Genomic DNA, 13,893 nt, shown 5'->3' on the forward strand with positions numbered 1-13,893 from the left:
TGAACCTGGGGGTGAGTCCTGAGGCTCCTGTACCTCCTTCCTGATGGTTGAGTGGTGATAACTGTTCCTGAACCTGGGGGTGTCCTGAGGCTCCTGTACCTCCTTCCTGATGGTAGTAGGAAGAAGAGAGCATGGCCTGGGTAGTTGAAATCTTTGATGTTGGCTGCTGCTTTTCTGTGACGGTACTCTGTATCAATGTGCCAATGATGGGGAGGGCTTTACCCATGATGGACTGGGCTGTATCCACTACATTGCTGTAGAATTTTCCATTCAAGGGCATTGGTGTTTCTATACTGGCATGGGAACATCCTCTGTAAGAAGCTCGTACGTTCTTCCTGTCAAATACATGGGTTTCCTCCAGGTACCCCACATTCCTCCAGGTACCCCGCATTCCTCCAGGTACCCCACTTTCCTCCAGGTACCCCACTTTCCTCCAGGTACCCCACATTCCTCCAGGTACCCCACTTTCCTCCTGGTACCCCACATTCCTCCAGGTACCCCACATTCCTCCAGGTACCCCACATTCCTCCAGGTACCCCGCATTCCTCCAGGTACCCCGCTTTCCTCCAGGTATCCCACATTCCTCCAGGTACCCCACATTCCTCCAGGTACCCCGCTTTCCTCCAGGTACCCCACATTCCTCCTGGTACCCCACATTCCTCCAGGTACCCCGCTTTCCTCCTGGTACCCCGCATTCCTCCTGGTACCCCGCATTCCTCCAGGTACCCCGCTTTCCTCCTGGTACCCCACTTTCCTCCAGGTACCCCACTTTCCTCCAGGTACCCCACATTCCTCCAGGTACCCCGCTTTCCTCCAGGTACCCCACATTCCTCCTGGTACCCCACATTCCTCCAGGTACCCCACATTCCTCCAGGTACCCCGCATTCCTCCAGGTACCCCGCTTTCCTCCAGGTATCCCACATTCCTCCAGGTACCCCACATTCCTCCAGGTACCCCGCTTTCCTACAGGTACCCCACATTCCTCCTGGTACCCCACATTCCTCCAGGTACCCCGCTTTCCTCCTGGTACCCCGCATTCCTCCAGGTACCCCGCTTTCCTCCTGGTACCCCACTTTCCTCCAGGTACCCCACTTTCCTCCAGGAACCCCACATTCCTCCATGTGCCCCACATTCCTCCAAGTACCCGCTTTCCTCCGGGTACCCCACATTCCTCCAGGTACCCCGCTTTCCTCCAGGTACCCCGCTTTCCTCCAGGTACCCCACATTCCTCCAGGTACCCCGCTTTCCTCCAGGTACCCCACATTCCTCCAGGTACCCCACATTCCTCCAGGTACCCCGCTTTCTTCCTGGTACCCCACATTCCTCCAGGTACCCCACATTCCTCCAGGTACCCCGCTTTCCTCCAGGTACCCCGCTTTCCTCCAGGTACCCCACTTTCCTCCAGGTACCCCACATTCCCCCAGGTACCCCGCTTTCCTCCTGGTACCCCACATTCCTCCAGGTACCCCGCTTTCCTCCTGGTACCCCACTTTCCTCCAGGTACCCCGCTTTCCTCCAGGTACCCCACATTCCTCCTGGTACCCCACATTCCTCCAGGTACCCCGCTTTCCTCCTGGTACCCCGCATTCCTCCAGGTACCCCGCTTTCCTCCTGGTACCCCACTTTCCTCCAGGTACCCCACATTCCTCCAGGTACCCCACTTTCCTCCTGGTACCCCACATTCCTCCAGGTACCCCACTTTCCTCCTGGTACCCCACATTCCTCCAGGTACCCCACATTCCTCCAGGTACCCCACATTCCTCCAGGTACCCCGCATTCCTCCAGGTACCCCGCTTTCCTCCAGGTACCCCGCTTTCCTCCAGGTATCCCACATTCCTCCAGGTACCCCACATTCCTCCAGTTACCCCGCTTTCCTCCAGGTACCCCACATTCCTCCAGGTACCCCGCTTTCCTCCACGTACCCCGCATTCCTCCAGGTACCCCACATTCCTCCAGGTACCCCGCTTTCCTCCAGGTACCCCACATTCCTCCAGGTACCCCGCTTTCCTCCAGGTACCCCACATTCCTCCAGGTACCCCACATTCCTCCAGGTACCCCGCTTTCTTCCTGGTACCCCACATTCCTCCAGGTACCCCACATTCCTCCAGGTACCCCGCTTTCCTCCAGGTACCCCGCTTTCCTCCAGGTACCCCACTTTCCTCCAGGTACCCCACATTCCCCCAGGTACCCCGCTTTCCTCCTGGTACCCCACATTCCTCCAGGTACCCCGCTTTCCTCCTGGTACCCCACTTTCCTCCAGGTACCCCGCTTTCCTCCAGGTACCCCACATTCCTCCTGGTACCCCACATTCCTCCAGGTACCCCGCTTTCCTCCTGGTACCCCGCATTCCTCCAGGTACCCCGCTTTCCTCCTGGTACCCCACTTTCCTCCAGGTACCCCACATTCCTCCAGGTACCCCACTTTCCTCCTGGTACCCCACATTCCTCCAGGTACCCCACTTTCCTCCTGGTACCCCACATTCCTCCAGGTACCCCACATTCCTCCAGGTACCCCACATTCCTCCAGGTACCCCGCATTCCTCCAGGTACCCCGCTTTCCTCCAGGTACCCCGCTTTCCTCCAGGTATCCCACATTCCTCCAGGTACCCCACATTCCTCCAGTTACCCCGCTTTCCTCCAGGTACCCCACATTCCTCCAGGTACCCCGCTTTCCTCCACGTACCCCGCATTCCTCCAGGTACCCCACATTCCTCCAGGTACCCCGCTTTCTTCCTGGTACCCCACATTCCTCCAGGTACCCCACTTTCCTCCAGTTACCCCACATTCCTCCAGGTACCCCGCTTTCCTCCAGGTACCCCACATTCCTCCAGGTACCCCACTTTCCTCCAGGTACCCCACATTCCTCCAGGTACCCCACTTTCCTCCAGTTACCCCACATTCCTCCAGGTACCCCGCTTTCCTCCAGGTACCCCACATTCCTCCAGGTACCCCACTTTCCTCCAAGTACCTGCTTTCCTCCGGGTACCCCACATTCCTCCAGTTACCCCGCTTTCCTCCAGGTACCCCGCATTCCTCCAGGTGCCCCACATTTCTCCAAGTACCTGCTTTCCTCCGGGTACCCCACATTCCTCCAGTTACCCCGCTTTCCTCCACGTACCCCGCATTCCTCCAGGTACCCCACATTCCTCCAGGTACCCCGCTTTCTTCCTGGTACCCCACATTCCTCCAGCTACCCTGCTTTCCTCCTGGTACCCCACATTCCTCCAGCTACCCTGCTTTCCTCCTGGTACCCCACATTCCTCCAGGTACCCCACATTCCTCCAGGTACCCCGCTTTCCTCCATGTACCCCTCTTTCCTCCAGGTACCCCGCTTTCCTCCAGGTACCCCACATTCCTCCAGGTGCCTCACATTCCTCCAAGTACCCGCTTTCCTCCGGGTACCCCACATTCCTCCAGGTACCCCACTTTCCTCCAGGTACCCCACATTCCTCCAGGTACCCCGCATTCCTCCAGGTACCCCGCTTTCCTCCAGGTACCCCACATTCCTCCAGGTACCCCGCTTTACTCCCACAGTCCAAAAACGTGCTGGTTGTTCGTGATTGTAAACAGTCCTGTGATCAGGCTCGGGTTATACAGGTTGGCTGCTGGACAGCACGGTTTGAAGGGCTCATTCCATGCTGTATCTAAATAAATCCCAGATTAAAACACGGAACTGTGTTTCAGAGCAGCGCACACAAAATGCTGGAGGAGCTCAGCAGGCCAGGCAGCGTTTAAGGAAAGGAGTAAACAGTCAGCGTTTCGGGCCCACCCCATAGATCCCACTCCAGGCACCCTGCCTCATCTGCATCAGCCACCAAACCCCGAGCTGAAAGAGCACATTTCAATGTACATTGAAAAACCTGAAATCTGTATAAAAGACCTACCCCACGCATCTCATTTGAACCTCTCCATTCTCACCAAACTGCATTTCCCCTGCTACCCTTGGAGAAGGATTCTGACTGACATAGAAAACACAGAACATAGGGCACTTCAGTACAGGCCATTCGGTCCACAGTACTGTGCTGACCTTATACCCGACTCCAGCATCAATCTTCCCTCCTACACAGCCCTCCATTTATATGCCTATTTAAGACTTTGGTCTGGTAATATATTTTCACTCTGGTGGAAAGCCTCTGACAGAACACACGAGCTCAGTAGATGCTGAGCGTTTCTCTGTTCCCCTGCTAGGTTTTCGGTAACTCTGCTGTGGTGAAGAGATCAATCTGGTTAATTGGTTTTCACCGGAGCCTCTGATTTTAATCGTAAATTTTATTTATTATTGTCACTGGCAAGTGAATGGGCTCAGATTCCAAAGAAACAAAGCAGCTTTAAAGAGCCTGTGGGACTATTAAAGGCTCGGGCGATTGATACATTGGTCAGCTGGTTTACTACGGTCACATGTACTGAGAGACAGTGAAAAGCTTGTTGTGCATATTGTTCATACAGATCAGCTCACTACACAGTATCGAGGAGTGTTACAGTGTTAGAGAGAGTGGAAGGGCCATAGCCAGGTAGATTGTGTCAAGGGTCCATCATATTGTACTAGGGTAGTGGTTCTCAATGTGGGCCATATGGCCCCCCAGGGACCAATGTTCCCTCTAAGGCAGGGGTGGGCAAACTTTTTGACTTGTGGGCCACAAAGGGTTCCAAAATTTGACAGGGGGGCCGGACCAGGAGCAGATGGACGGAGTGTTTTGGTAATACACCTCATAAGAGAAAATAAAATATCATGGGATATGTAGAAAACAAGTGCTTTAATTTCAATTGAAAATGAACAAATGCATTACCACAAAATATCTGTCTTTGAAGTCCCATGGTATTTAGCTATTTATTGAAATGACTTTTAAAACGCTGAAAATTAAATGAATAAAATACAGCTTTTTTTAAATAGTAACAGTTATTATTTTAAAGCACTGAAAATTCTGTTATCCTTCAAGATATTATCATCATCACTCTCCTCCTGACTGTCTTTATTTCAAAAACGGTAGGAGATGCAGGTCTACTTGTCCTGCTCCTTCTTATTCAATTGTCCCCTGTGCCAAAACTCAACAACGACCAGCACAAAGACAGAACACTGACAGCGCGCCAGTATGCAGAGCGCGTTATTTGATCTGGAGCGCATTTTTTATTTTGAGAACGTACGTGAACCTGCGCACTACTCATGTCCATCACTTAACAGAAATGACATGTAACATGTAAGGTTTATTGAAAAAAATATTTTCAAATGCATTTTTTACATAACACAACGAAGAAACTTATTTTTAATTTCAGTGGGAACAGTGTTGTTGGTCTCCCTTTTTAGCCAGTGCATCAAAGTCTGGATTTAGTTTTGTTGTGGCGATTCTCAGGATGGATCTGAGGTGTTGGTCAGTTAACTTGGATCTGTGGCTGGCTTTGTTGATGTTCATGACGCTGAACGCCTGTTCACACAAATAGGTCGAGCCGAACAAAGAGTAAAGCGCAAATGTGGAGTAATATGCTGCACCTCAACAAAGGTCAATGTGGCGCTAAAATTACGACACGGAGTCGGTAACTGCAGTCGAAGAAAAAAACTTTATTCGAAATCCCCAGACTCACTTTTAAGCCTCCCTCAACCTGCCCCCCCGTGGCGCAGAGGCTCCAAAGCTCTGTGCTCGCAAATCCCCGCAGGCTATCTCCCTTAGCCGGAATGCTGGCTAATTGTGAGCCGGTTCGGATGTGCCAGGAAATGGGTCGCCACAAATGTATATAGAGTGCGTCATCTATTGGGAAAACGCCAGAATTGCGGGGAAAAAATGTTAACAAGGTTTATTAATATAATTTCATCAAGTTCTGCAGGCTGGATTAAAAAGCTTAACGGGCCGTAGTTTGCCCATGCCTGCTCTAAGGTGTGAGTGTGCATGCACACATCTTCTGCTACCAGCACACAAAGGAACTTCAACTGTGCACATAAGGCTGTCACCCTCTACCTCATTGGCATGTTAAGTATACTTCACAATCGTACACCATTTCCTTTTCCAGTTTCTGATGCAGACGGTGTTGACAACATGGAGTTTGCGATGATTCGTCTGTAGATTTTAGACCTGGCTTATTTATACTGCTTGTATTGAAGAAATTGTTGATTCACTATGTCAAATTCCAAAGAAGCAAAAGGAGTGAAGCTCAAAAGAACTGCGAGCTCATTTAAAGCAGATTGGCTTATTACACTTAGAAAAGCTTCAGGTTTACATCCATTTAAAAATTCAGTGTGCACATGTTGTTATCATTGGGCAAAATATTGCACAGCACAAGATTTTTGTGCACACTGGTCTTTACAAATTAGAGGGAACATTGTTGGGAGCCAAACTGGATTTTGTAGAGGCCATAAGCAAAAAGTAAGAAACTGGGAGGAACAGGACTTTCTGAACATTTCCTTTCTCGGGCCCTGAGCTCCCATGGAGCTAGGCCATTGGTGGCCTTGTGCCTCCATGGTCCTCTGAAGCTGGTGGCATGGTTGGAGCTCATCAACGCTTCTGAAATTGGTTGCGTCAGCTGGACAGAGGACTGGCATTTTCAGCTTCACCACGGCCCTGCAACCCTGTTTCCACCTCTCACAACAGGGATGTAGGGTTGCACCTTGAGAAGCACAGGAGTTTCCGACTCAACCATCAGAAGTTTGCGGTTTTAATGAAATATTCCTAAACCATATAAATTAAACAGAAACAAATATATGTAATTTATTTGGAACCCAGAATGAAATGAATGGGAAAATATGACAGACGATGCAAGTGAGGGAGCAAATCGTGTGTGTGTGGTTGTGGGGGGGTGGGTTGTGGTTTCTCCTCTGTGATCACACACAAATCACTGTTCACACCCTGCAGGGTGGCCCACAGGGGTGAATGAAAGTCACAAGAGGGCCGAGAGAGAAAACGGTTGAGAACCGCTGTACTAGAGGACCACTCAATAGTCTTACAACAGCAGGGATCGAACTGTCCTTGAGCCTGGTGGGACGCGCTTTAAGGCTTTTGTATCTTCTGCCCGATGGGAGCGGGGAGAATGTCTGGGGTGGGAGAGGTCTTTGATGATGCTGGCTGCATTACTGAGGGAGTGAGAGTGCAGACAGGGTCACAGAGGGGAGGCTGGCTTCTGAGATGTGCTGAATTCTGATTAGAGCTGAGGATTCCTTAGAGTAGGTTAAAGGGTCATCAGAACGTCACGGGCTGAATGGCCTGTACTGTTCTATGTTCACGCTTTCTCCTCAAATCTTCACAGGTTCCTTGCATTCGCAAGAGGCGAGCTGGCAAAATGATGTGCAGGTGCCTGGGCCCACATCCCCTGAACTTCGGTGTTCCCCTACTCCACAGAGCAGGGCACTGCCGGACATTCCCACGGGCCCCGTTGACACCGAGGGAAAGGGGGACCCCATCTACCAGACAGCCAGCGAGTTGGACGCCCCTTGCCAAGGTGCAGAGGAGGAGCCAAACGAGCAACCGTACGTGGCCTCCAGCCAGCTGGGTCCAGACACACCAACAACTGATCTGATGCTGGAGGAGGAGGAGGAGGGTGGTAGGTCTGCTTCGGAGAAAGTGACGGCTGTCTATGCCCGGGTCAGCAAGAAGGTGAAGAGCCCATCAGGTGAGGCAGCCCCGGCCCCTTGCCCTCCACCTGGGAAACTGGAGCAGGACGAGCTGCCCCCTCCCATCCCAGAAAAGCTCTTCAGCGATGGAGACATCGGCGATTCACCGGGGAACCAGGTGAGGCAGGAACTGGTTCAGAGGACTACACCTACATGCCCAGGGGCAGATGAATGAGTGGTGAGCAGGGGTCAGGCCACATAGAGTATTGTGTGCTTTCAGAGCTTTCCCGAGAAAGGACATGCTGGTATTGGAGACAGTGCAGAGGAGATTGGTGAGAATGATTCCAGGAATGAAAGGGTTAATGTTTCGGGAGTGTTTGATGGCTTTGGGCCTGTACTTGCTGGACTTTAGGAGAATGGGGGGTGGGGGTCTCATTGAACATTGAGTAAATGTCTGGAATATGTTTCCTATAGTGGGGGAGTCCACAACCAGAGGGCACAGGCTGAGAGAGAGGAGCATTTATTTAGAGCAGAGATGAGGCAGAATTCTTTATCCAGTGGCTGGTGAATCTGTGGAACTCATTGCCATGGATGGATATGGAGGCCAAGTCATTGAGTAGATTTAAAGCAGAAGTTGATTGTTTCTTGATTAGTCAGGGTGATTACAGGGAGAATGGATAATAAATCAGTCATGATGAAATGATGGAGCAGACTTGATGGGCTGAATGGCCTAATTCTGCTCCAATGTCTTAAGGAACACACAAAAAGACATTGCTAGGAATGTGGCTGCATGGGAGCTAGGGCGGTGAAGGAGGTACAGCAGGTCAGGCAGCAGCGATGCAGGGGAATAAACAGTCGGCGTTTTAGGCCGAGACCTTTCTTCAGCACTGGAAAGAAAGGGACAAGAATGCAGAATAAGTCGGTAGCCGGGCGGGGGGGGAAGCAGAAGGGAGAGAGGGCAGATGACAGGTTCTGTAGATGCTGGGTGTGCAAAGCAACACATATAAAATGCTGGAGGAACTCAGCAGGTCAGGCAGCATCGATGGCAAAGAATAACTGGTTGAGATTTCCGACTGAGACATTTCCAGGACTGAGTTCCTCCAGCATCTTCAAAGGTGCAAAAGTTCATTTATCATAAAAGTACAGAACTCTAAAATTTTTCTTCTCCAGAAAGTCACGAAACCAACAAAGAAAAGAACAGCAGCACGATCAACAAGCCTTAAATCCCTCCTCCCCATACCAAAAAAACAAGAAAGATTGGGTGAAAACCACAGAATATAAAATACAATAAGACAGAAAAATGTCTACAGTCCAAGTCCATATGCAAAATGCAGAAAACTAAAACTCTCCAGGCATAGCTGCAGGCCTTTCCGTAGCAGAGTGATCCCAGCAGTGATCAAAAGGCAGTCTCCCGTCTCCGTAGCAGCGTGATCGCACCAGTGATCAAAAGGCAGTCTCCCCTCTCCGTAGCAGCGTGATCCCACCAGTGATCAAAAGGCAGTCTCCCCTCTCCGTAGCAGCGTGATCGCACCAGTGATCAAAAGGCAGTCTCCCCTCTCCAGCGGCAGAGTGATCCCACCAGTGATCAAAAGGCAGTCTCCCCTCTCCGTAGCAGAGAGATCCCACCAGTGATCAAAAGGCAGTCTCCCCTATCTATGGCAGAGTGAACCCACCAGTTATCAAAAGGCAGTCTCCCCTATCTATGGCAGAGTGAACCCACCAGTGATCAAAAGGCAGTCTCCCCTCTCCGTAGCAGAGTGATCCCACCGGTGATAAAAAGGCAGTCTCCCCTCTCCATAGCAGAATGATCCCACCAGTGATAAAAAGGCAGTCTCCCCTCTCCGTAGCAGAGTGATCCCACCAGTGATCAAAAGGCAGTCTCCCCTCTCCATAGCAGAGTGATCCCAATCAGTGATGAAAAGGCAGTCTACCCTCTCCGTAGCAGAGTGATCCCACCAGTGATCAAAAGTCAGTCTCCCCTCTCCGTAGCAGAGCGATCCCACCAGTGATCAAAAGGCAGTCTCCCCTCTCCGTAGCAGAGTGATCCCACCAGTGATCAAAAGGCAGTCTCCCCTCTCCGTAGCAGAGTGATCCCACCGGTCATCAAAAGGCAGTCTCCCCTCTCCGTAGCAGAGTGATCCCACCAGTGATCAAGAGGCAGTCTCCCCTCTCCGTAGCAGAGTGATCCCACCAATGATCAAAAGGCAGTCTCCCCTCTCCTTTGCAGAGTGATCCCACCAGTGATCAAAAGGCAGTCTCCCCTCTCTGTAGCAGAGTGATCCCACCAGTGATGAAAAGGCAGTTTCCCGTCTCCGTGACAGAGTGATCCCACCAGTGATCAAAAGGCAGTCTCCTCTCTCCATAGCAGCGTGACCCCACCAGTGATCAAAAGGCAGTCTCCCCTCTCTGTAGCAGAGTGATCCAACCAGTGATCAAAAGGCAGTCTCCCCTCTCTGTAGCAGAGTGATCCCACCAGTGATCAAAAGGCAGTCTCCCCTCTCTGTAGCAGCGTGACCCCACCAGTGATCAAAAGGCAGTCTCCCCTCTCTGTAGCAGAGTGATCCCACCAGTGATCAAAAGGCAGTCTCCTCTCTCCATAGCAGCGTGACCCCACCAGTGATCAAAAGGCAGTCTCCCCTCTCTGTAGCAGAGTGATCCAACCAGTGATCAAAAGGCAGTCTCCCCTCTCTGTAGCAGAGTGATCCCACCAGTGATGAAAAGGCAGTCTCCCCTCTCCGTAGCAGAGTGATCCCAGCAGTGATCAAAAGGCATTCTCCACTCTCCGTAGCAGAGTGATCCCAGCAGTGATCAAAAGGCAGTCTCCCCTCTCCATAGCAGAGTGATCCCACCAGTGATCAAAAGGCAGTCTCCCCTATCTAGAGACTTCCCACACCCTCGCCAGGAATGAGAGATCCCACACCATCACCAGGAACTAGAGACTTCCCACACCACCACCAGGAACTAGATACTTCACACACCACCACCAGGAACTAGAGACTTCCCACACCATCACCAGGAACTAGATACTTCCCACACAATCACCAGGAACTAGAGACTTCCCACACAATCACCAGGAACTAGTGACTTCCCACACAATCACCAGGAACTAGAGACTTCCCACACCATCCCCAGGAATGAGTCACTTCCCACACCACCACCAGGAACGAGAGACTTCCCACACCACCACCAGGAATGAGAGACTTCCCAGACCATCACCAGGGACTAGATACTTCCTACTCCACCACCAGGGACGAGAGACTTCCCCACCATCACCAGGAATTACAGACTTTCCACACCACCACCAGGAACTACATACTTCCCACACCATTACCAGGAACTAGATGCATCCCACACCATTACCAGGAACTAGATGCATCCCACACCATCACCAGGAACGAGAGACTACCCACACCGTCACCAGGAACGAGAGACTACCCACACCGTCACCAGAAACTAGACGCTTCCCACAACACCACCAGGAACTAGATACTTCCCACACCATCACCAGGAACTAGAGACATCCCACACCATTACCAGCAACTACAGACTTTCCACACCATCACCAGGAACTAGAGACTTCCCACACCACCACCTGTAACGAGAGACTTCCCACACCACCACCAGGAATGAGAGACTTCCCACACCATGACCAGGAACTCGAAACTTTCCACACCATCTCCAGGAACTAGAACCTTCCCACACCATCACCAGGAACTAGATACTTCCCACACCATTACCAGGAACTAGATACTTCCCACACCATCACCAGGAACGAGAGACTTCCCACACCGTCACCAGGAACGAGAGACTTCCCACACCGTCACCAGAAACTAGAGACTTCCCACACTGTCACCAGGAATGTGAGACTTCCCACACCATCACCAGGAACTAGAAACTTCCCACACCATCACCAGGAACTAGACACTTCCCACACCATCACCAGGAATGTGAGACTTCCCACACCACCATCAGGAACTAGAGACTTCACACACCACCACCAGGAACTAGAGACTTCCCACACCATCACCAGGAACTAGAGACTTCCCACACCATCACCAGGTACTAGAGACCTCCCACATCATCACCAGGTTCTAGAGACTTCCCACATCATCACCAGGAACTAGAGGCTTCCCACACCACCACCAGGAACTAGAGACTTCCCACACCGTTAGTAGGAACTAGAGACTTCCCACACCATCACCAGGAACTAGAGACTTCCCAGACCATCACCAGGAACTAGAGACTTCCCACACCATCACCAGGAACTACAGACTTCCCACACCGTCATCAGGAATGAGAGACTTCCCACAGCATCACCAGGAACTAGATACTTCCCACATCACCAGGAACTAGAGACTTCCCACACCACCACCAGGAGCGAGAGACTTCCCACACCACCACCAGGAGCGAGAGACTTCCCACACCATCACCAGGAACTAGAGACTTCCCACACCATCACCAGGAATTAGAGACTTCCCACATCACCAGGAACTAGAGACTTCCCACACCATCACCAGGAACTAGATACTTCCCACACCATTACCAGGAACTAGATACTTCCCACACCATCACCAGGAACTAGAGACTTCCCACACCACCACCAGGAGCGAGAGACTTCCCACACCATCACCAGGAATTAGAGACTTCCCACCAAAGTACCGAGCACTAGAATCCTTGTTTCCAGTTGTGTTCTTCAGGACTGGGGTGTGAGTGTCCCCCAGAGTCCTGCCCTGCTACTCACTCTGTACTTCCTTTCCAGAGCTGGGACCGGACAACCGACGATCCCTCCCCAGTGGAGGGTGTGCGTGCTGACCCCCTGCCGGAAGGGTGCCGTGGATGAACAGATTCGGCGATTGGAGTGTCCAGGCCGAAGGGCTGGCAGATCCGGCACTGCAGGACGGCTTCTCTCTCTGGGCTCCTGATCTTCAGCCATCTTGGGCCAGCTCAGACCCCGTCTAACAGCTTCCTGCAGACTTCAGCTCAATCTCACATGTCATTGGGCTGGGGGTGAGCAAGATTGGGGGCCAGGGTTTGGACCTCACCCTTCAATGCTCCTTAACCAGCGTAGCTGTCACCATTTGAGAAGATTGCCAAATCCCTTGAGGAAGACATCGCCAGTGTCCACTGAATAGTGCTTTACGTTCTGCTTTCCAGTGCCAGTGATCCACGTTCACTTCCCTCTGCTATCTGTAAGGGGTTTGTACGTTCTCTCTGTGACCTCCAGATGCTCCAGTGTCCCCCACTCCATGAGTGAAGCTGCCCCTGTGCTGTCGCCTCGGCAACCTGTGAGCTGTTCCGTCCTGCTCTGGGGCAGAGGAATGCCTAAATGTCCTGAAGCAATTATATCTGGGTTACATTAGATCAGGGTTATTTCTCATCTGTACTTTGAAACTTCGATGAAATGCACCATTTGCATAAATGACCAAGAGCGTGGAAGTGTGTGCTGGGGCAGCCCGCCACGATTCCCCCCACCAACACAGCTAACTAACTCTAACGCGTGTCTTTGGACTCTGGGAGGAAACCAGAGCACTGAGAGGAAAGCCACAAGGTCATGGGGATATCGTACAAACTCTTAAAAACAGCAGTGGGAATTGAACCCCGATTGGGATAGCTCGCACTGAAAAGTGTTACGCTAACCGCTACGCTGCCTGTGTATCAATGCAGAGCAGAGCCTGGGTGTATAATGGCAGGGAAGCTGGAGACAGGGATCTATCCTGTCCTGTCTATCCCTGAGCGATCCCAGGAATCCACAGCTCTGACGGTTTTCAGTGATAGGCTGCCGCAACGTCGTAGAGACAGAGTTAGAGGGAACTGGAACCCAGCAGCAGGACTGGGAGTGGACAGCAACTCTGACTCCTCGTCCTCCTCCTCCTCCAGGAAGTGAACTCTGGTTGTGTAGCGTCATACAGCACAGGAGGCCATTCTGACTCATTGACTCCAATCCCATTTCGTCCTTTCCAGCAACCTGTCACTTTGCTCTGATACCCCCACATGTCATTTACCCCACCAATGCGTATGTCTTTAGGATGAGGGTCGAAACCGGAGCACCCGAGGAAAGCCGATCCAGACACTCCACATAGACAGTGCCTGACCTGGGTCCCCGGATCTGTCCTAACAGCATCACCCGGTCGCTCGGCTGCTGAGTGTTATTTTTAATATTGTACCAGTAAAAAGCATTTATCATTTGTTAAGGGCATTGTCTCAGTCCAAAACGTCGACTGTTCATTCCTCTCCATAGATGCTGCCTGTCCTGCTGAGTTCCTCCAGCGTTTTGTGTGTGTTGCTCTGGATTTCCAGCATCTGCAGAATCTCGTGTGCAATCTTTTTTTAATTCATTAAAATAAAAGGCAGATATTCAGA

The 13,893-nt window shown here is 51.6% G+C and overlaps 1 protein-coding gene across 7 annotated transcripts in view; it reads left to right on the forward strand.

The window, feature by feature from the left end:
• LOC132402569 (uncharacterized) overlaps positions 1–13,893 on the forward strand; it is a 52,146-nt gene extending 38,253 nt beyond the window's left edge. For 6 of the 7 annotated variants that reach the window (XM_059985445.1, XM_059985447.1, XM_059985449.1 and 3 more), the window contains exons 5-6: positions 7,230–7,711; positions 12,293–13,893. In XM_059985445.1, coding sequence (XP_059841428.1) covers positions 7,230–7,711; positions 12,293–12,373 — 563 coding nt within the window. In that variant the 3' untranslated portion in view covers positions 12,374–13,893. The remainder of the gene's footprint in view (positions 1–7,229; positions 7,712–12,292) is intronic. The other variant, XM_059985451.1, reaches the window with a different exon arrangement.

This window comes from Hypanus sabinus, chromosome 12 (assembly GCF_030144855.1).
Source record: "Hypanus sabinus isolate sHypSab1 chromosome 12, sHypSab1.hap1, whole genome shotgun sequence".
Classification (NCBI taxonomy): domain Eukaryota; kingdom Metazoa; phylum Chordata; class Chondrichthyes; order Myliobatiformes; family Dasyatidae; genus Hypanus; species Hypanus sabinus.